This window comes from Sardina pilchardus, chromosome 11 (genome assembly GCF_963854185.1).
Source record: "Sardina pilchardus chromosome 11, fSarPil1.1, whole genome shotgun sequence".
NCBI classification, from domain to species: Eukaryota; Metazoa; Chordata; class Actinopteri; order Clupeiformes; family Clupeidae; genus Sardina; species Sardina pilchardus.
The window spans coordinates 4,455,820-4,479,994 of record NC_085004.1 but is presented as its reverse complement, the minus strand read 5'-3'; the positions used below and the strand labels follow the sequence as shown (position 1 = coordinate 4,479,994).

Sequence of the window (24,175 nt, the reverse complement as noted above, 5' to 3'; positions counted from 1 at the left end):
TGAAAACAACACGGAACTGGACATAAACTACAGAAAGAAACAGCACAGAGACTATGCACGCCAAGCTTCTGAGGGGCCAAGTCGCATGCATTTCCTGACAAGCGACAGGGAGGTGGAACCAGCCGAGGCCTATCAGGTAGGCCGCGGTGTCCAGGAGAAAGATCCGATGGTGGATACAAGGGCGACTTCTCATAGAGATATGACAAAGCACAAAGGTCAAAAGTTTCCACTCCGAGACGCACTGAGTTGGCTGACTGCACGAGGATCGACGGGATCGCGCGGCACAGAGGAAATGCGGATGTGTGTTTGATCGACAGTGGAGTACGACACCACAGCGCGACGCTGTAGTAGTACATCCCTTCATACCCACAGGACGCTTTGTCTGTGAAGGCCGCAACAGCCACCCGCTGGGCGACTTTTATCTCCTTTGTGGATCTCCATCGGGATCTTGTCCTTGTAGATGTCCTGTGTGCTTCAAGAGACGGTGCTGAATTCAACATTCACGAATGTAACAGACTTTCCTGCCGAATGGTGAGTGTGATGATCAATGCAATTGGTGTTATGACATGTCACGAGAGTTTAAGGCAGGTTTAGACTTGCCGCAGACAACGCGTTCGTGTTCGCATCATGGCTGCCTCGCATATTTTGCGGTCGTTTGGTGCGTCGGTCGTGCACGTCGTCGCAAGCGAACATGACGCGTCCACGAGATGCAATACGAAAATAGGGGGCGATCATGTCAAAAAAAGTGACCGCAAGATGCTGGGGGCAATCATGATAGTAAACAATGGCACATGGCACAATATTGACAACTATTGGGGGCGGTTATGAGTAGCCTAAACAATGACACAAACAAACGCCATTGGCTGTTAACAATAATGCTGGGGGCAATCATGATAGTAAACAATGGCACATGGCACAATATTGACAACTATTGGGGGCGGTTATGAGCAGCCTAAACAATGACACAAACAAACGCCATTGGCTGTGAACAATACTGCTGGGGGCGATCGTGAACATATAGGCCAAGGTGACGAGGTCAATTTCAAATGTAGACATGGCGGAAAGTTTTGAAGAAAGGCTCTCGGACCTGGTCCGCAATTTTCCTCATCTTTACGACCTGTCTCTTCCCATGCACAGTGACAAATTCGCATGTCAGAACAGCTAGTGCTGTGCGATATGGACAAAAAGTTATATCCCGATATAGGCAATTCTATACCACGATAACGATATATATCCCGATATAGAATTTCTACTTAAAATTATATATTTACATCCACACATTAATGCAAATTTTTCTTATAATTTCTAAACATTTTTTTTTTAATCAGTTGTGGTTGTGTACAGTTGGTGTAATTAAGTGCCTGTCACTTTAAGAAATACGTGAGAGAAAATAATGACGTTAAACCCAATAGTAAGCCTAAATGATCTAAATGCCATAGCCTAGATTGGTTAACAACACACATTTGAGAGATGCAAATGAGCAAATCAACTTGATATTAGCCTATACTTGTGTGTTACAATAGCATCACTTAAACTAGCAGCATGTCTCGCTGTTAATAGCACTGCTGCGCATACCAGTGCGTGTGAGGGGGGGAAAGACGCACCGCCACAGGCTAGCTTTTAGGGGAGACCAGCCTTGCGCGCACCGCTTCTTCAGAAGAACACAGTCATTCTTAAACGTATTGTAAAGTAGGCTAACATTAGGTGTTGTGACATTTTTAATTTCAGGGTATTGCAATACTTTTGTTGTATCGGTGCACCGTGCAACACTAGTCTTTATGCCAACGTCAAAAAAGTTTAATTTGTTTACTATTAGCTGCCTGCGTTCATTTGCCTGGCCACCCATCCCGAGTCAGTAAATTAAGTTTATGTTGCCTGCTGCCAGAAGCGGCAACACACCTGCAATTGTCTGAGCAGTCACACTCAGCCACACACGTTAAAATTACGATATAAACGGTAGAGGACTGTATCGTACGATAGACATTTTTCTGTCGTACAACGATATATACCGTAATATCGCACAGCACTAAGAACAGCTGGACACAGATCGCATCTGTAATGGCAGTTGATGATTGTGGAAACGTGCAAAGGCAAATGGAAAACCATGAGGGATCGCTATGTGCGTGCCAAACGCAAAATGTCAGTAAAGCGGAGTGGAGATGGGGCAGAAGAGATCTTCTCCTCCATTATCAAACGCCTGGGCTGGCTAAATAACTTCATTAGTCACAGGAGAACCCAATCAAATTTCCCCCTGTACCTCCAGGTAAGTTAATTGGTGTTAAGTTTGCCTTTTTGATGAAAACATTTGTACCAACAACTAGGATAGTAATGTAATACTGTAGATCTGCCTTAATAAATTGATAGAATAGCCTATAGATAGATAGATAGATAGATAGAGGCAGACTTTATTCATCAAAAAGGAAATTCAGCTCTTAAAACAGTCATGATTCCGATGTTCATATGCCCTATAGTGTTATTTTCCATATATTCATTATTGTGAATGTCCAATGTGTGACATTGCATAGAGCAAGGATCACCAACCTTTTTTCCTGAGAGATACTATGACAAAATCAGCGTGGCAGAGCTACTCTAGTTCTATTTAACATCTGCATGATTGATAGTTGTGGAGATAAATATCTAATCCTTACATAGGCTACATCACAGGGCAAACACTCATCTAAAGTATCCAATGTATGGGTGGAAAAATTAGTCTTGCCAACTCTGGTGTGGGATCATTGTGAAGGACAGGGCAGGATGTTGGACATGATTTCATAGAGATTATTGATTGCTTAATTCTACATTCTGAAATGTATACATTTTCTTTGACCCTTTGTCAAGCTACTCTATAGCAGGTGGCAAGCTAGCTCCCAAGCTTCCTGTTGGAGAACCCTGTACTAGGGGAGTATTTTAATACTATACTGTGTTTGTAGGATGAGGAGTGTGCCACCATCTCACCTTCACCTGTGGAACCTACATCTCCCTCATACTCAGCACCTTCCACCCTACCCCACAACCACCCCCACCATCTCCATCAACATCAGCATCAACGTCAGCACCCACACCTGCATCAGCATCCACATCAGCATCCACATCCTCAGCCTCCACTGAGGATTCTGGGACTGGGGCTGCTGCCAGGAAGAAGAGGAGGCGTACAGACATGGATCCAGTGGATGCTGCTCTCTTTGACAGACTGGATGAGTTAAGGGATGCACGGCGACATCAGCCTTCCCAACATATTTATACATCCTTTGGAAATTATGTGGGCTTCTTTCTACAAGAGCTGCCAGAGATGGCAAGAAGACTGATGAGTGAGATGAAACAACTCATGCATATGAACAGAACTAGTTTTTTTTCTAGTTTACATGCAGTTTTCCCCAACTTTTGTGTTTACTCTAGGTTTTTGTGTTTCCTATGTTTTTTTTTTTTTTTTACATTTGAGGACATGGACCTCAGTTTAGTTTAAATGTTTATGCCTACACAAATGTCTGATGAAAGAAAACATTTGTTCAGCAAATCAGGGTTTTATTCAACAGCACTTTTGTGTGGCAGCCTGTCACACATGCAGGCACACTCACTCACACACACGCAGTTTCTCTCACTCACAACCACCTTAAATAGGCTACAGCGACGAAATGACCACCTATCGGTCAGCCAGCCTATTAATAATAGGCTATGTCATCATGGTAATGTTTACTGCTATCCCAATGACATTAAGCCTATTGTGTGTGTGTACGTGTAGGCCCCTATTTGTTTTTTATGAAACCAGCGTAGTCAGTATTAATGTTCAAATCATTTTTGGCTTTTATTAGACATTTTAGGCTAATATTTTGGCATGAACACTGTCATTGTACAGAAAACACACACTAGAACACCTTCCAAACAGTTGATAATAATGGTAACTTAAGAGTGAATAACCACAAAAAAAGTAACAATTACAAGAAGTACATTCATTTTCAAGGCCAGTGCAAGTTTAATGTGGCAGCAGAAGGCATCTATGGGCACCCCTGAGTGAAATTGTCTATAGCCCATGTTTGCTTTGCCATCACACGTGTACACCAGCACAGCCTTTACACCAGCAGTGGGACAGGAGAGGCAACAGAGCAGTGGAGAATCAACGCTCACACAAGAGCCTTCAACTTCATCCTTTCTGTCACACACGTTAAGAAAAGAATGAAATGAAACAAACAACAACAAAAAAATAGCCCAATTCAGAATCACATAGCTGGAGTAATCAGCATCACTAATTTCTCTTAGCATTGTGTAACACTGGTCATTTTACTGGGCATAACAATCTCATGAGGTCTGGGTCACATCTCTGCTGTGCAGATGAGATGCCTGAGTTAAGTGTCTTGTTCAACATTACAGTTGCAGTGCAGTACTGCACATGCCTGAGCGTTTTGGAGAGTATAGAAACATCACCACAACATAGAAGAATGAAATAATCTCATAATTGAACTAGCTGATTATCTTGATTCACCAAACCGTAACTTTATGTATTCATTATCCCTTTCAGTGTAGAAGTAAAGCGTACTGTTAGACCACAGGCAGCAGAGACTTAACATGATGCAATGGTACACATCTGCCAATAAAAGAGCAAAACAAACAAAAAATCCATATACAATATGAACTTAAAATTGTAGCACAGCTTTCCCGATTAATACTCACTTACAACACTTGAAGAGGTATTCACATTATAATAAACATTTCGGGCATTCAGGCATTGCCTAACATTCAGCTAGGCAAAAAACAACAACAAAAAAACTGAAATTCAGTCAGTACTGCAAAGGGAGGCCATCAGCTTCCCCTCCTAGCATAAAAAAAGGTTTCTCCTCCAGTGAGAAAACAGTAAAAAAAAACAAAAAATGTGGAGTAGATTCAACCTGCTGTTAGCTGAAATGACAAGTCACAAAAGCATAAAATCAAAATGATGTATATCTATGAGGTGTCTCAGTAGTGCGTGTCTATAGCCTTTACTGCATACAGAAGGTACGGAATTACAGCCGTGGAACATGTCGGGAGAACAATAAAATATCATGCAAAGACAAAAGTCTAACCTGATTATTTGCCAATGTGCAACGGTGACTATAAAATCTTTGGTTTATATAGTTTGCTTCACAAATGAAAATAAATGTGATTGTGTCGCTCTGATTTAAGCATGGTCTCCCAGTGACCGCTGGTCTCCTCTGATTGAAAAGAATGTTGCGAAGTCGACAGGAAATACAATATAATACATATCTCTGCATATAATTTTCACTTATAATATAAACATATCCTGTCACACTTGCAACATCTCATAGGAGGAAACCAATCTGGACTAGTTGGTTGTTTTGCACTTGTAATCGATTATTACTTTACATCATCAAGTGCCCTACACCCCAGGAGCACTTTGTGGGAGATTACCCGCATCTCAACTCATTTGGTCACAGAGTGGGGGCACACATGTGCAAGGCATTTCATTGTACAGGAAGCAGCATCTTTGCTGATCCACAGGGCACTGCATTCCACCTTTGGCCTGGTCTGAGGAAACCCTTATCCTCAGGTATTCATAAAGACCAGAAGGACAAAAATTGAAGAAGCAAACTATTCTTTGGGCATTAGCATAAGTCACCGTTGCACATAGACAGAGTGATCTAAAAACTGAAACTAATCTGAGAGAAGTGCTAAACTCGTGTCTCTACTCTAAAATAGTACTGACTATTTCAAGAACAAAAGTAACTATAGAATGTACTCAGCAGTACATTTAAGTCAAGAAAAAATATATATGTTATAATGTTTTTGGTGTTAAAGCCATTCTTCACTTCCATTTCACTGATTCCACTCTTTTTTTTAAACAACATTCATTCTTCAATCATCTGTCATCATCCATGAAAGAGTTCCCTCAAAATATCTTTGGTAAGGAAACTGTGCTTCCTAGCTCTGAGATCCAAGGAGCTTGATCCATGTTAAGGCTATTCAAAAGCTTTTAAGGGTAGCTGTGTTGCGCTTAACAACACTGCTATATTGGGACATTTTCTTATAAGCACAAAAAAAGAAAATAGCAATAAAACAACAAACACCTGCCATAGCACAGCCATATAGTCCTTAATACAAAAGGCTTTTCCACCAGTGAAAAGGGTATCACAAGGCTCTGAGCTGCAACTGGCACAAGCATCTAGAGAAACATTCATAACAGTCCTATGGCAACTACTCCAACTATGATGAGCAGTTCAGCTCAAAGATGAAACCCTGTCAATCAACCATGTAACATCATAAAACACATGGCTTGTTCAAATGTACTAAACCTTGTTCCCTGAGTTAAGGAAAAAATACACTACAAAAAAATGCTTAAAACGAGGTAGTATAAAACAGGGATTGAAAGGGCATATGCACTTCCAGATACATAGAAAAAATAATGCAACATTTATCCCATCTTTGGAATTTCTTGAAATGTGAGGGCTTCAAATAAGTTAAACCGCACACTCCTGGGTTTCTTCATAATGTGTAAGAATGTGGAAAAACATATCATTATATACCTGAGAGCATTCACCTGAATATCCGGTAGTACACTAGTACTGCATGTATGTGAGAAATAAAATAGGAAATGCAGTGCACTTACAATCCCATACTTCAAAAAACAAAACAAAAAGTCAGAAGACAAAACAGAAAAAACAGAAGACAACTCTAAGCTAATTGAAGCAAATTATTGCTATCAGGAAGTATCAATTGTTATGACAGTGGGGTTACCCACAGCATATGTAAGTAGACATTAAATACATAGTTGATGTTTACGCAAGGTAAACTGAGGTAGATCGTCAGCAAAGGGAGGTCCATTGTCCCTTTTGCTCCAGTGACAAACTTAAATAATGTCAGAAAATGTAACAGTCATATTTCCCATTTTTTGACAATCTTTTTGAAACATTCATGGTGGGTGAGATTTACACAAATAGACATACACAAAAAAAGGGAAGAAAAAAGGTAAAAATGGGGACATTCAATAAACACAGGTCTTTGGCATAAATATGTAGCCAGAGCCTAAGTCTTCCAAGTCGCCTCTTGATTTTTGGCTTCCTGCTCATTGTCCATCGAAACAGGAGGGAGGTGGAAAGGCCGGGATGACGGGATGGGGGCAGGGATAGAGGTATGGGGGTCATTCACACCGCTACAGGGAAAGTGCAGACTGAGAAATTACTGGGACCTCTTGCTGCTCCTGGCAAGGCCTTCCTGTGGCTTCTCTCATGTCCACAGCGAGGTCAGATGACGGAACCTCAAGGACGCAGTCACCTTCAGACCCATCACTCTCCACGCCCTGCAGAGAGGAGGGCCGACTGCCTTGTCCTGACGACAGATTGGTCATCTCCATCTCGTCATGGGAGTAGCGGCCTGAATCCCCAGTCTCATGACTGCCCTCGCTGTTCTGGGAGCCCTCCGTGTCTCCTGACGAGCTGAACAGAACCTGTAGGGAGGTGGGGTGCTGGGCCTCCTCCTTGTAGCACAGGACTGTGGTTCCTGGCTGGTAGGAACATGTGCTACGGCTCTTCCACTGATTCTGTGTAATAATACAAGGAAAAGTTAATGATATAACAGACTGTTAAGAGCCATGGAAGGTGTGTTACATCGACTTGGTTATGTTTCTTTTTACCTGGACTTTCTCTTTCTCCTCCTTCTCAAAGAAAAGCCATTTCTTCTTATTCTTCTTTTCGGGATTTGTGTTGACAGGGCCATAGCTATTTATGATCAAATTCGTTCCTCCCTAAAATGACAAAGTCTTGGAATTAATTTTCTTACATTTTCTAACAAGCAAGTTAAAGCAAGAATTAATTGTCCATTTTGATTCTCACCTTGGCGTCAACAAAATGGTCGCTCATCATGGGCACCATAACCTCTGCATTCTCCACCTGAATTTCTCCAGCCGAGTGAGAGACGGCAGGGATCGGGCCTCCACCTTGCCTCACAGCTTTTGTTGTGCAGGATTTCCTATAAAACCAATATGATTGCATCACACTTTGGACAATTGACAATAGGTCTAGACCTACAGCATTAACCAGTTAGGTCATTGAAAGGAAACATATGGACAGCAGAATGGTCTGATAATGGCAATCTCGCTAGATTACCTGTCTTTGCCCCGACACACCAGGATTAAGGCACAGATGATGATGCAGGTGAGCGCTACGCAGACTCCTAAAATGATGCCGGTCATCGACTTCTGGTCCAGGTGGTAGAACCCATCAGAAAATGCTGCAATACACAAAATTGATAATTAATCATTAATCAACAAAAAGTCCCCTAGCGTGTCACTAGAAAGATACTTCATTTTTCCCAAGCAGCTGAACCATGTTGACTGCCTGAAGCAAATCTGTTATTCACAGGGCCACATTACAATGTGAATAATTTAAACTTTTTAAAATAGTGCATTTTTAGACTTGCAGCCTTTACAAGAGAAGGTTTACATTGGTGTAAATAAATATTCATTGCAGCCTTTCTAACAGAATATATACAGTGGAGTTACACGAGGAGTCCACTAGGGGGCTCTGGTCATATTGCTCCATGAGAGCTCCTCTGACCTGTGGCATGAGAGGAGCCGTGCGAGCGTCTGGGGACGTGGCCAGAGGAAGAGCCGTCGGTTTGTACAGCCAGCTCGACTGCACTGGAGAACGGCCCGTCACCCATCTCATTGGAGGCCGACACTTTCACCAGGTACGTGTTCCCTGCCTCCAGTTTCTCCAGCAAAGCCATAGTGATGCTCCCTGTGAATGCAAACATGAAAGGGACAGTTAGTCTCGTATGCCTGAAATATGATTACAGAAACAGAGAGAAAAAGAATGCCGAGTCATCTGTCCAGCAGAGAAATATGTGGTCATCAATATGTTCTCCGTGGTCCCAAAACTAAAGGTGACTCTAAAGTGCCTCTCCCATGGTCCTACTGAACCATGAAGAACCAAGGTTTACTGCACAGTGGAAAAAAACATAAAAGTTTCCCAGCAGAGGAGAAGCTATTTGCGACCCGTGTGCCCAGAGAACAAGAGGGGGTCAAAGGTCGAGAGCCGTGCCCATTCCAACCTCCTGTACCACCCAGCCCCTGGCTGTAACACAGCCAAACCTTCAACAGTAACTGTCACAGAGCTCCAGGTGATTTACACCCCAGAGGGCCCAGAGCTGGGCGGGGGGGCTTTGTGGACGACCCCGGTTCTGACCCTTCACAACGACAGCTCAGGAGTGAGGCGGAGATGCCGTGCATTTCAAGGAGTCATCTGCTATCAATTACATGTCTGCTGCTCAGAAACCTACCAGCAGTTCCAGGAGCTTAAAAGCAAAAAAAATTGGCAGCTGACTGTGTCAAAGATATGTGCCCAGTCAAATGTCAGCATGTCTAAGCAAATCAGCAAATTTGTTTTTTCTTCCCCAAGTACCTTGGATAGGCCATTTGTTCCCAATTTATATGCTTGTGGAATCTTGGGTGGAATTCATTGTTCATAAATATGTCCTTGTTAAACATCTTGTGACATTTCTGAACCTCATGCAGGGCTTTGGACTACACTTTATGTAATGGAGGCAGTGTCAGTAGAATATACTATTTTTGTTGCTTGACAGTCGTCACTGTTACTTTGCCAGACTAGGACATTGTATACTTTAATGTAACTCTGTATCCAATAACTCCTAAACGTGTATTGTCTGACTGCTAAGACAACAGACCATTATCTAAAGGCAGACAGGAATCACAAGAGATGAATGACAAATACAGATATGGATTGTAGGATGAAATGAGATATTGATTTCCAATCGGCTTTGTGGTGTGGAGAGGGGGCTTGTGTCAGGGGTCTGTAAGGACTCCCTGCAGACCTCTCTGCCCAGCAACTGCTTTCTCTCCTCTCTTTCTCTCTCTCTCTCTCTGTCTCTCCTCACCTTCTCTTTGGAGCACCTGCCATTCGCCAGCCACCCAGGCCTTGCGGGACGCGTAGAGGATGGTGTATTGTGACACAGACACATTGGGATCATCAGGCAGCTTCCAGGACACTAGGGCTGTGTTGTCCTCGATCAGCGTCACCTTCACTCCAGATGGCGGCTGTGTGGGGGCTGTGGAAGAGGAGATGAGAGTTGAGCACCGTCTCTAGAAAACAGCATTTTTGGACCAGGAAGGCAGGAAGTCTACTTTGGCAGTGAAGCGAGCACAACCCGAGCTCAAATCTGATAGGAGCAGAACACTCAGGGGCTTTTACCCGACTGTGCTACGGTAAACCTGACGGGAGGAGGGAGAGTGCAACAGGAGGTCTCCAGAGGGCCTGTGATCTATTCATACTTGGCACACTCCCATGTTCAATCAATTTAGTGCTGCTGAGGCCTTTTCTGCAAATCCACTAAATGCCTGTGGCCTTTTGGGAAGAGAACTAGAAGTACAGAGAGGCTGTACTTAAGCCACACTTCAGCTTCAGATTAGTGGCTACTGGGAACAGAGTCACGTTAGCAGCTAGCTAAATCAGGTCAAATACACTATCTGAGTGAGTGCTTCTTGATTTCAGCAACAGACCAGTGGCAACCTAAAATGGGATTACCTTACAATCAATGGTGGTCTCCTGCCTTTTGTCCACTTTAACAAGAGGTTCAATGATCTGACTACATGAGTATTCATGGGAACAATGGAAGCTCCCTGAACAAAAGAATGGCTTTCCTACATCACCGGTCAATATTTCCCAACTACAATGCAAAATAAACAAATAGGGGTCTAATCATTAGAGGTGCCATCAGTTACAACATTGATTACACATATTGGCGCATGTGAGATGTGTGAGTGGTGGAGGGTCTCGATGCTCACCTTGTGAAAGTGTGCTCTGGTATACAACAGGGCTCCATGGGCTGGAGAGCTGGTCCATGTGGAGACGAACTGCAAACTCATAGCGGGTGCTGGGTTCCAAGTCCTGTACCAGCAGACTCTGCTCAGCTCTGCAGAAGCACAACAGGGTGTTTCAAACATGACTACAATGACAAGGATGTACACGGCACACCTCAGGTGCACACAGAAATGGCATTATGGTGTTTTGTCAAGGTGTTTCATCATTTGCCTTGGTGATATATTGGAAAATACAACATGTCACATCCTGTTTTACTAGCCTGTTAACACATCTTGAACTAAAGCGCTGGAGACGTAGACACGTTACGCTGCCTGTGTCATGAGAGACAAGCGTGGAGCACTCACGTCTGGAGGTAGAGCACCAGCGAGGCGTTCTGCAAGCCCACGGGATTACAGCGGAGCGTGTAGTTCACCGTCTGGCCTGTAGTGAAGGCAGGCCGGCCCCAGTGCAGGAACACAGCAGAGGAGCTGTTGGTCTTGGCGTACAAATGGTGAGGGGGTGGTGGCGGGGGTACCAAGCGATCACGGACGGCTATGACAGAAAGAGGATTTGTTAGATTTGTGGGCAGCCGTGGTGTACTGGTTAGCGCATCGGGCTTGTAACCGGAGGGTTGCCGGTTCGATCCCCGACCAGTCCACCACGGCTGAAGTGCCCTTGAGCAAGGCACCTAACCCCTCACTGCTCCCCGAGCACCGCTGGTTGGGCAGGCAGCTCACTGCTCTGGGTAGTGTAATTCACCTCACTGTGTGTTCACTGTGTGCTGTGTGTTCACTAATTCGGTTAAATTGGGTTAAATGCAGAGAACTGAATTTCCCTCACGGGATCAAAAAAGTATATATTCATTCATTCTAGATACAGCAGGTTGGCAGCTCATGCCACTGTCTGACTACATCACTGAATAAAATCATAGCATAGTAGTCTTGACAGCCCATCGTCATCACATGTTTTCAATACATGACATAATACAATAAGATACATTTATTCACGGAAAAACTAAAAGCCACTTACAGACACATCCAGGGGTGCTGACAGTCTGGTCTGCTTGGTATCCCTCTCCCATGAAGTTGTAAGCCAGGAGCTTGACGTGATACTTCTTTCTGGGGTCTGTATATTCAAAGACAAGACAACATATGTGCATAAGACATTTTGCTGACACTGTCACTTGGCCATCAACATCCCCCTCCATGCATTGATAATGACCCCCGCGTGCCGATCCATAATTGACCGTGAGGGTGGCAGAGAGGTGTGTGAGTGGCCAGCAGGGCGTTTGCTGACTCAGGCGTGTGTGTGTGTGTGTGTGTGTGTGTGTGTGTGTGATTGGAGTGGGTGCCGGGTGCTGGAGGTCAGGGGGCCATTCTATGGCAGATGTGTGGCGTTGAGAGCTCACAGTGCTTGACCACCACAGCCGTCCGCCCCAAGCCCCCCCCCCCCTCTCCCCCCCTCCACAAGCCTGGCCAGGGCAGCACAAAAGATGAGCCCCCCCCCCCCCCCTCCACAAGCCTGCCCAGGGCAGCACAAAAGATGAGCACCCCATCCATCACACTGTCAGCGTGCTGGGAGAAGAATGGGTGGCTTTCACCCTGCACCCCCACCCCACCTCCAGCCACTGCTGACCGCTGGCCACTGCCCAGTCAGCCTGCAGCACAGGGGGAAGGGACCGCAGCAGGACACAATAGCCCCATGGGAACCAAGGAGTGGTCAGTCACACGGCCAAAACCAGGGCCCTTACCAAACCTTTATTGGAACAAAGATCTTAAAAGGCATATATATCTCAGCATCGCATCAAATCACAAAAAAAAAAAAAAACCACTGCTGGTTCTTGTCTACTGAGGTAAAAAGATCACAGTATGATAGGAGTATCCAGCGTTAAATCCTGAACGGCAATTACAGGGAGTATATTTTTCAAAAAGATAACTCACGTCACACAACTCAACATAACACAGAGGACCCTGCTCACATTTATTTCCAGGTGAAGTGAAAGAGTGTACACGCAGAACATGGCTGACACGCTTAATCTGATCCTGATGACTCATGTCACAGAGTGACTGATATGAGGAAGCAGAGCGGGTTCACTGGGATACATTAGAATACTATTAGCAGGGCAATTACAGGAAGCTTTTACAGCAACCTTGGGGACCTTCCAGAAATAACACAACATATCTCAAAGTAATGAGTTACTGCCAACCTGGAACTCTCACCTTCTCAATATTTCAAAGTATGCTGCAGATAATTAGACACTTCAAGCAGGGCTTCAGTGAATTCTTTAAATACACATGTCGGAGCCGAAGACATATTATCACCATCAATTTCAATATATGTTATATACTAATGGATTCATGAATATACAATGCATCGAATGCTGTCAACATGGAGACAACAAATGCCAATAACTTCTTCATTAATCTTTGTGAACCATACATGAATGTTTAAAAATTACTCCAACAAATTTCGGCTTTACATAAGCCTGAAAGCCTGAAATATGTGTTTTTCAAATAGTATAAGCCCACTGAGAAAGATATATAGCTTAGCTATGGGTACTTGGAACTTGTGAGACCTTCCAGATGGTGCACGGTGCACTCAAGTTACCCTGTAGTGTTCATTGCAGCCACTAGAGAGTGCTACATGACACTGCATCTGAGGGAGATTAATGAGAGGACTGTGAGCAGTGGCAAGCATATCACTCTCTCAGGTCTCACCCACTCCCAGTGAAACCAGTGCTCATTACAGACCAAAGCACAGGAACGATTCCTCATTCCTCAAAGTCACACACACACACACAAAAATAATGTGTATCATTGCTCAAAAGTGATTTCAAATGAAGTTTGTCCCCAGAAAAGTTGCTGGAAATGTCCCACGAGCGCCACAACCCCCCTCATAGACAGTGGGGCACCTCCGTGGCTGCATAAGCGCGTCACTTCGACGCCTTCAGCTGCTCAGGTGCCACCTTTTGGGCAGCAGGAAACTGAGCCTGCTAGCCCCAGCAGCACAGGCACAGGCACAGTGAGGTGTTGGGTGTTGGGCGCATCAGCTTGCTCTGGGAGCCAGGGAGGCTCTGGGGGGGTCGGAGGGGAGGAGGGGGGGTCGCTGGAGGGGGAGAGCGCGCAGTGACAGGGATCCACAAGCTTCAGTGGAGCCAGCCAGGGGTCAAGGGTCGGGCCCAGATAAAAACTCCAGGAATTCCAGGTCATGGGTGTGGAATAGGAGTGGAGTCCTTTTTTCCTCCCAAAATACCCCCCAGCTGCAGTTGGGAGAAGATGGGAAGGAGGGGAAAACTCTTCTCAGTTTAGTGCAGATAAGTGTGCTGATAAGAGTTGAATAGATGAAAAATGTGTATATTTTATTTAAGACATACTTTTGTCAATATTCTAAACAACTTACAATAAATTATGATTTTAAATGTTGTTTTTTTTTTAAAAAAAGCTTGATGACCAAAAAAAGGTCATCATGCTCCTACAAAACTACGAAATATATGAATTATAAATAGTTATAGTAATGGTAATAAATAATAAATATATATTGAATAGTTGCAAATACTGTAGTTGACTTTGAAAAACAAAATAAATCCCACTGTCATGATTCCCTAGCTCCATGCCTGAGGACTATGTTCGATTCCAGGCTCCATCTTTTTAGGGGTAGTGGTCAGGGAGGTCAGCGCAGCAGTGAGCCCTGCGTCTCTGCATAGAGGCCTGGGGCAATTACGCACTGAGAGAAGAGGGGGGGTGACATCTGGGCCGTGACCTCTGACATGGAATCTGGGCAAGCTAAATCCTGCAGTGGGAGGAGCCTCATGAGGGGGAGGGTTTAGCCGGGTAACCAAGCAGAAAAATGCTATTAAAAAAAACTAAAACTAACATCATTATACAGTATATGATGGACAACTAGAAACAATTCTAGGTTTAGATTTGGGTGTTTAAAAAACACTTTTAACCAAAGAGACTTTTGAGTGTATGTATAAAATGGTCATCCTGTGAGAAAATGCAAAAAAAAAAAAAAAATGGCAGTGGCAGTGGGAAGACTTAATATGTAGGGTGTTAAATAGCTCAATTTTTTTTAATTCAACAACATAGTGATTGTTATTTGCTTATATTGCCAATAAAATAGGAGGGGGTTCTGTTTTAAAAATGCACACTGAGAGAGAGATAATGCCTCATCACACCAACACACACACACACACACACACACACACACACACACCTCAGCGTGCAGTCACTCATGCCTGCACTGATTGCCTCTCACAATAAACTGGTTTCTCAAAGGAAGGCATGTATTAGCCTTGAGTCTATTCAACAACACCAAGTCCCACGTACAGATACAGCCCCTATATGAGCTAGCAACACTACTCACTAAACTTTACATGTAAACAAACTATGTGTCTTACATGGAAACAGCTTTGAATACATGTAAAAGAACATTCCATGGCAGATGAACTCTGTGTCCATTTCATAATGAAGCACCATAGAGTATAAAATAATGAAGCACCATAGAGTATAAAATAATGAAGCACCATAGAGTATAAAATAATGAAGCATCATAGAGTATAAAATAATGAAGCATCATAGAGTATAAAATAATGAAGCACCAAAGACTATAAAAATATGAAGCATCATAGACTATAAAATAATGAAGCACCATAGAGTATAAAATAATGAAGCGCACATTCCTGGGCGGGTCGTGGTCACCTGATTTGAGCAGGGCATGTGTGGATCCTGTGGGAGGTCAGGGCTTTGTTCTGCTCACAGAGGCCTCGAAAGCAGAGCTCGCGCTCCCACACACTGAACCCCCTGTGCCATATCACTATCACGCGCACGCACACACACACACACACACACACACACACACACACACACACACACACACACACACACACACACACACACACACCGCTACTTGGACAATATGTTCCTCTGTGCCCATACACATAGGGGGCCCTTCTCCCCACAGATAGCCAGTGAAGTCAACATTTGTTTAAATCAAAGCAGGAAGCCTACTGATGTCCCCAGCATCTCATCTCTCTCTTGACACCCGAGATGAAATAGTGGATCTGTGCACGGAGCAAACACCACTGGCTCCATAGGATGGCCTGTAGCGGGCCAAATAAATCTCAGACTGTCCACCGGTTGCCACAGGCTCGGGCAGTATTTTAACCCCAATCACTCCGGGAGAGGAACAAGCAAAACAGGGAAAACGACACCCTGTCATAGGCCTCCGCCGAGGCAGTGCTCTCCTTCAAAGGCTCATATTCCTCTCAGGAAGAGCCATTCATCATGGAGAGAGCGAGCTGAGCACGTGCAGTGTCACTCTCTCTCAACATGACTCAGTATGGGAGCCCGGGCTACTGACACATCCGTGAGCTAAGATTGTACAAGACAGATCTGTTTACTCGCCACTAGCCACAGGTCCCACTGCCCTTGGCCCGCTCGCCATGGTCCACTATAATGGCACACAATGGAGGCATTATGGGTAGAAGACGTGTGCAGTGGATCTAACGGAATCTTTCAACACACAGACTTTTATAACAGGACACACTGTCATACACGACACAACAACGATCAAGAGCACATTTATGACTCACAAGCTGTGCTAGCCACTGGGCCAAGAACCACAGTTGGATGCTGACTGCATTAAAGATTTAGTTGAAATCTACCTTTACAAACAATTCATGTGTTCCACACTCACTACTCCCTCATTAGAGTGGATTCACATCTGGATGGTTTATTAAGAGGCTTAAGTCATGCTTTGTCACTTGAATTAAATCAAATCAATGATAAAATGCCCTCTCCGAGGTCAAATGCAGCCATGAACTACTCAATTATAGGTAAACATGAACATTAAACCTGACCCAAATGGAAAAGGACACCCAAGTTTAATTAAAGAGGCCCTATATTAGGAGACTTAACACAAAGCAATTACTGTAGAGAGGCCGTCACCTTTATGGAGCTGTAAATATTGAGATGTTAGGAAGAGAGCCGCAGGCAAACAGGCCAGGCAAGAGAGCTGAACATCATAGGGACAGCGCTTTACAGACCAACACACCATCCTTTCTACATCTCATATACTATTTAATTATACAATAAAAATGTCTCGTCTCTCGTCTTTCATTGCCTGGTTTAGTTAGGCTTTCCAGCCTGAGCAGCGTTTAAGTGAGTATTAGTCAGAGGTTTCTGATTCTCTACAACACGCTTCAGGTCCTACTATCTTTTCCAATTATATCAATTAGGTCACTATGGAACCACTAAATCAGTCACTTTATTGTATTTTCTTCAACTAGGATGATGGAATTATTTCACATTCAGAAGAAAGTCTAGTCTTGTTTGTGAGAATGGATTTGACAAAGTCACTGGTTAAACAAGACCACCTCAACAGCCACCCTTTTAGACCCTGCGCAGCATTAGACGTGTCCAGCGTGTGTGTTCACTCTGTCCATCCACACAAAAAGCCTCTAGCACTGTCTGTGAGCGCAGCTCTGAGTTTGGTTGACTCTTGCCCAATAAACACTGTTCTGCGGCCATGAGAGAGCAGCACAATGGGCGGCTTTGATGTGCGAGCCCCTCCAATGGCTGGGCTCACAGCAGTCATAAAACACATCATAAATCTCCCCCACAAAATAACAGCCTGACTCTCCTGGAGAGGCAGCCCCGGCACTGGCCACCCTTCACCCCCCGCCACCTCCACCCACAACCGGCCCGACGGAGGCCCAGCCTGCAGGAGCACCAGAAAGGCTGCCCAATGCGACACTAATGAACACTGAAAGCCCACTGTGGACCAGAGAGAGGAGTTCTGCTCGGTTCCCAGGTCATGGCTTGTTAATAATAGAAGATGTATGTCTGTGCTCAAGCAGGTGGTAACTCTCAGGTTTTCCCACAGCATAAATTTGCCTCGGGCACTTTTTTGTTGTTATACTGTATAAAGTACCCTTTCCATGACAGAGGCTGATTTCTTTTCAGTGTTTCAATTAATAAACAAAAGGGGAGTCTGTTGTTGAAACTACTTGACATAAATCACTCTCCAGTATCAGAGCGCTACTTTTCACTTTCTGCTTTGTGTTGTCTCCCCTGGTCCAGTCTCCGCTGTTCCCCTCACAGTATGGCCACTGCACGGCATAACAAAACCAATGTGCCAGCGCAGGAGCAGAGGACAGGAGGATTCCCACTGTATTTACGGCTCCTGGGTGCCTCCCCCTCCTCCTCCTCATCCTCCTCCCCCTCCTCCCCCTCCTCTCTTACAGAACAGGGTCGTGCTCGGCCGAGCCTCCCCTGATTTACATCTCAGCTGCTGACCGCATGGCTGACCCTGTGCTGCCACAGATGGTCAGATGTCCGCTGGCTCTGGGGCCGTGAGAGCTGCCTTGAGCACACATGGCCGGGGCGGAGAGGAGAGGAGCTGACCTCCACACTCTGGACAGCCCCGACCCTCCTTAGTGGCCTTTCTGCTCTGACCGGACAGTTTGATTGGACGACCGCTGGGTGGACACACATTGAGGTTTCGGGAGGTCAAGAGGTCAGCGGGCAGTGAGGAGGTGGAGGGCTGGGAGTCCTGGTCCCTTTTCACAGGGAAGGGCCCTCCTGAGATGGGACACATATCTCCCATGACAGGGCTGATTTCATCAATCAGGCCTGCGCTCTTTGTTGTCAATAGCTTCTCCTGATAGGAGGATCCCCCATTGTTCTATGCTAAACTAATGACCTCTCTCTGCAGCTCAAAGATGGGCAGTTGCTCTACGGAATAGGTTGACGAAGGGTCACTGAAGTTTAGCAAACCGAGTTTCAACTTCAATCAAGTATGCAGATTCAAGCACAGTATACTTTCACGTACAGTATGTACTCATGACTAACACAATCATGAGAGGGTAATGGGGTAACTCCTCTTTGACACTAAAATTGAATACACAACACACAGTTTTTTCAAGAGATTAAATCTTCTAACTATAGTTGAAAAAAGAAAGCTCCATAGCAATGTGCTGGTGGTAGAGGGAGGGCTACGCCACTCACCCAGGCCTCCGATGGTGTAGTGGTTATCCTGGGCACGCAGCTGTATCGGCGGCCTCTCCGTCTGGGTCTCCTCGTGGTAGAAGAGCCGGTAGCCCTGGGTGCCAGCCGCGTTGCCCGGGGTCAGTTTCCAGTGGACCACGATGGTGGTGCAGTTGAGGGCCTCCAGCTGCAGATCTGGGGCCAGGGGCACTGCAGGACACAGGGGGACGAGTCAGAGTCACACACACACACACACACACACACACACACACACACACACACACACACAGCAGCGGCTCTGGGGCCAGGGGCACTGCAGGACACAGGGGGACGAGTCAGAGTCACACACACACACACACACACACACACACACACAGCAGCGGCTCTGGGGCCAGGGGCACTGCAGGACACACAGGACGGGTCAGAGTCACACACACACACACACACACACACAGCAGCGGCTCCTGACCTGCATCAGGGAGCTCAGCTCACACACTCACAATTGGGGCACACTGACAGCGCTACAGTCTGTGTGATAGCTGTCTGATTAAACGTCATGGAGAGAGAAGAGCAGAGAGTTATTTGAGAGTTGCTATGATAACAGGGTGGGGTTACTGCTCATGTTTAAAGGATCACAAGCCTAAAAACGATTTTGTAGGCGGATTCTTTTTTTGAGGTATTCATTTTCAAAAAAATCATTCATTCAAAAAACCCTGACATTCAGTGGCATAATAAATGAAGCTGGCCCCTGGGTGCTACTGCTAATACACTACTGGCGTCCCAGCTGAGACTCTGGGTGCTACTGTTAATACACTACTGGCGTCCCAGCTGAGTCTCTGCTCCATGCCGTCTATTCTAGCCGCTGCTGATGGACAGTACCAGACCCAGCAGGGGCTTACAGGAGGGTGGACGCAGGAGGGTGGACGCAGGAGGGTGCACGCAGGAGCCCAAACTATTGTAAGAATGCGAGGCCGTGGAGGGCTCTGGGAGTAGACTTAACTCCTGCTCCTGCTCCTGCTCTTGTTGACGCAACTAGGAATGTCTCCACCCAGCTGTTGTCCTGCTTTATCTGATGGAAATAACAGGCCGTGCTCCCACCGCCCCCCTCCTCTCCAGAGACCCATCCACTCTTTATAGCTGCAGCAGGCACCTCTATGGGCAGCTAAGCGCAGGCAGCAAAGACCCCCACAACCAAGAGAAAAAGGCCTATGTGGTCTGGACTCCCGGTTAGCCAGTCACGCTTACCTGGCTTTCAGGAGAGGCCTTAGAAAATGCACTCTCTTTTTTAGAGGGAGATTCAGAGAGGCATCCCCCTCCCCCATGTGAGAAGAGCCTCTGGCCCTAAACAGCCCTATTCTTCTGTGTGCTGCTGGAGGCTGGGGTCTCTCTCTTTATGACCCATGACTGAGGCCATTCCCATGTTTCCTGACAGTGCAGGGCAAAGGTCAGTGAGTAACAAATGCAATGCCTTAACAAGATTATTAGAGCGCGCTCTTCGCTTGGGCCTCTCTCTCTCCCAGCAGCACACAGAGACGCACACACAGAGAGGCCACTCACACTAATCTCACTGAGCTTTTGGGCCACTCGCCGTTGTTTTGTTTTTGTGTTGTTTTTTTCCCCCTCTCTATCTTTCTCTCTCTCTCTCTCTCTCACAATGAACTTTGCTTTCAGTGGACTTCAAAGCCACCGGCATTTGCATATACGTGCACGGTATGGTTTGGGACGCTGGACGCTTTGCTGAGGGCTTTCAGGGTTGCGGCCCGTTCTTGTTTGCTTAATCTATACATAGCAAACACAGTAGGGAGGAATATCAATTGACTTAACATGTACAGTTTGTAGGTTATCGTCTAAGCACTAATACCCACTTCATACCGCACTTCATAAAAAGACGCATGAAAGTGACTTATCTAACGACAGCACAGGACTTCATAAATGTTTCACTACTGCGATGACATGTATGCCAGACTTGTTGCTGACAGCAGGCACTTCAGACAGGAGCTCAGGCGTACCTTTGGTGCTGGAGGCTTTGGGCGTGCGGTGGGACGTCCAGGCCGACTGCTCCCCCCAGCCCACCCTGGTGGCGGCCGAGATGCGGACCAGGTAGATGGTGTCGGGGTGCAGGCCCTCCAGCAGGTGCTGCGTGAGGTGACCCCCCAGCTCCAGCTGCGTGATGCTGCTGTCGGTGCTGGTGCGGTGGGCCAGCCGGTAGGACGAGACGTGCCCGCGGCTCAGCTTGGGCGCCAGCGGCTGCCAGGACACGTGGATGTCGGTGGGGCTGCGGCTGGTGAGGCTGAGCTCAGGGGCACGCAGGGGCACTGGGGAGGGCAGAGGAGAGGTGTTCAGTGTTCTCCTACACGCCACAGACCCATACAACCATACAGCAGTTACTAGCGCTGATACTGAAGGCAGTGGTGGTGATGGATGCAGCTATCTGACAGTATTCCATTGTGTTTTATTTGTGTCTAGCGGTGTCTTTCATATCTGAGGTCCAGGTCAAGATGACCCGTGAAAAAGATTTTGCAGCACAATATTACTTGTTTTTGACCAAATCTCCTTATTGCTGCTTTAAGACTACAAGAAAGCAGCACAGCCCTCCATATGTGAGGTGCGAGCCTGTTCCTCACAGGGGCAGCACTCCTTACAGCCTACTGATAGACACAACCATTAGTCAGAAACTGAGTAGGAGACCATGCTGAGATGAGACAGAAGCATATTATTCTCTATGATTTACTCTGCGCCATGTGCCCTTGATCTCCTGGCCTGCTGTCCTAAACACCACCAATAAATAACGCTATATGTCAACACCAGGAAATATATGTCTACACCTGAGCTAAAGTTTCAAATAGAGGGCTTTTCCTACAATATGTCAACAAAACTCTGGGTATTGATTCAGCAAGGAAATAAATGTCCTTCCCTGTATTAGAAGGAATGTGCTTGTGAAAGGTCTAAAGTTAGGCCAGGAGTCTCAGGATGATTTGAAATGCGAGGTCAGAGCCCTTTAGCGGGAGTTAAATAACAGGTTGTATTTTCAACACTCTAGGACAGGTCTCTACATATCATCCAGCCTAATGTTTAACCAGCTGAAAGTGCTTTCATCTCCTCCATTAGCGCAGGCCACCATGCCTGTAGCGGTGCTTTCTTGGGGAGGGCAGCTGGTATTTGTTCTGTCAAAGAATGGGCTGTGAGGGCTATCTGTCCTCTCCACTGGAGCATCCACACCCACTGATCTACTCTCACTTTACATCCCCAGAGGTCCAAATGGATCACAAAAATACTTTCGGTGGGTAAAGTGGGTAGCACAATTATAACAGAGAACTAGCTGCAATTGAATAAAAGAATCTTCATGTATGCTTTGGAAATGTGCATTCAATGAATTCAAATGAGCATATGTGTGTGTGTATCACTTGAGCAAACTCACCATCTTCAAGAGTGTGCTGGACGATGTGGTCGGACATGCGGCTGGCTCCCATGGGCATGTAGGCCACTATGTAAAAGGTGTAGTTCCTGGCAGGCTCCAGGTCATCAATTATATAGCGAGTGGTGTCATTGCCAATGACAACTTGGTATTCTTCATTATTCAAACCTGGGTGGAGAAGAGAGGCTTTGTTGTCAAAACTGTATACAGTCACCCATCAGCACACCATGCACAATTTGTAACCTATAAATACAGTGGAAAGGAGACTACTGTTATTGTTCATGCAAATCAACAGGCCTCAGAGCAGTTGTCCAGAATACAACTCTGGAAGTCAGTGAGTGACAAAAGTGTTGCTGGAAACACTTACGCTTTCCAATATCTGTTAAAGTGTCATGAATGGCCCATTGTCAAAATGAGCAATGAAAGAAATGTTCTTGAGAATGTTAATGAGGAGAGCGTTGTTTTGAGTTGTTAATGAAGAGCCCCTGAAAGGGATTCGCCTCTGACTCTGAGCAGGCCTCCCCACAATAACAGAGAGATTTGTGTGGATTAGTGAGACTGAGGATACATCTGCACCGTGTAACTAGTACCTATTCTCCGGATAGGCTAATTCAGGTATAATTTCTTTGACTTCGGAAAGCCATTCATTCTGCTTGTTGAATGATCACACTTTAGAATTCTGAAGATCTTTCGAAAAACTGAACGAGTGCCACTCACTGTGGACCACCATAGAGCAAAAGTGTCAACTCAATCAAACTAGTCAGATCGTCACACATGTCGCTAAGTCACCAACATGTCCATAACTCAAACTTTCCCACAGCTTGCACCTGATAACACTTTAATTAGCCCACTTTGGGGAAGATCGCACAAAGGAGTCACTTAAAGCCTGGATGCACTGAATCGCCCTGGCCCAATTTCTGACCTGGTAAACAGGCTTCTTGAGAGCACACAGTGGAGCGCCTTGTTAGGGGCCCTGAATGTGCCTGGTGAGCCCGGCGCTGGACTTGAGGTGAAAAGGGAGAGCAGGACAAAGCCGGCCTTCCAGGCCGAGTCCAGCGCGCGCTCCCTGCGCCTCCTCCGAGATCCTCCAGCGCGGGATTAGCACACTTCAACACGGAGGCTAATTAGTTCCTGCCTTCAATGGAGCGCCCATTTATTTCCGATGTTTTCTGCCCATGACAACAGAGACGTAGTGTAGTGTCCTGCCCATTCTTGTCAGTCTAAATGGCTAGGCTTTCTATGGCAGAGGAACAAAATGTGCTACTAACTTCTCATCAAGTGAACAAAATCACTTACGAAGGCAGCCATTCATCAGGGGAAAGGCTGATTTTCTGACTTTTTCCCTCTATTACTGTGGCATAGCTTGACAGGTGTTCCTTCTGCATTCAATAGCTTTCAATATGAGGGACTGGCCACAGGCAGTTGAATGACTTTACAAAACACACCACTAACTGTTCATTTTACTCTTCCTGCCTCTCATCAACAATAACTATTCAACTGGCACAGGGGAAACACAAAAGACTCAGCACAGGTCACGGCTCTAAAATCGCCACAAGGATTAAAATTACTCCTGGAAGGTGTTTTTGTCCCTCTGTGTCAAACTACGAATTCACATCCTGGAGTGGGTAGAATCCTACACCTTTTTTGGGCAGCTGTAAGGACTAGAGGTGGCGAAAGCTATTCCTCTAGCTTTGGTGGTGTAGTCATTCTTTTCCCTTGACCTCTGCTCAGCAACCACACTATTAACAACAGATGGCCAATCTCCCACATTCCATTTTCAGGGCAAGGAGGAAGTGGGAGCTCTGTGGACTCACAGCGGTGTTAACTGTTAACTCCCGGGGGCTACAAAGTCCATTAATCTCACCCGCTGCACATCTATTTAACATCAATACTGCCCTTTCAACATACACTTGCATCAAAAGCGCTGAGGAGGACAGCAGCAGGAAGTGTTCCCCCCGTTGGGTTTCGTT

At 45.8% G+C, this 24,175-nt stretch overlaps 1 protein-coding gene across 1 annotated transcript in view; it reads right to left on the bottom strand.

Moving 5' to 3' along the window:
* Positions 1–7,138: 7,138 nt before the first annotated feature.
* LOC134096156 (protogenin A-like) overlaps positions 7,139–24,175 on the bottom strand; it is a 35,803-nt gene continuing 18,766 nt past the window's right edge. The window contains exons 9-20 of the mRNA XM_062549910.1: positions 22,209–22,373; positions 20,800–21,105; positions 18,812–19,000; positions 11,832–11,927; positions 11,168–11,354; positions 10,787–10,914; positions 9,880–10,050; positions 8,541–8,723; positions 8,091–8,214; positions 7,818–7,953; positions 7,593–7,729; positions 7,139–7,511 (exon numbers count right to left, since the gene is read on the bottom strand). Of these exons, the coding sequence (XP_062405894.1) occupies positions 7,139–7,511; positions 7,593–7,729; positions 7,818–7,953; positions 8,091–8,214; positions 8,541–8,723; positions 9,880–10,050; positions 10,787–10,914; positions 11,168–11,354; positions 11,832–11,927; positions 18,812–19,000; positions 20,800–21,105; positions 22,209–22,373 (2,195 nt within the window). The remainder of the gene's footprint in view (positions 7,512–7,592; positions 7,730–7,817; positions 7,954–8,090; positions 8,215–8,540; positions 8,724–9,879; positions 10,051–10,786; positions 10,915–11,167; positions 11,355–11,831; positions 11,928–18,811; positions 19,001–20,799; positions 21,106–22,208; positions 22,374–24,175) is intronic.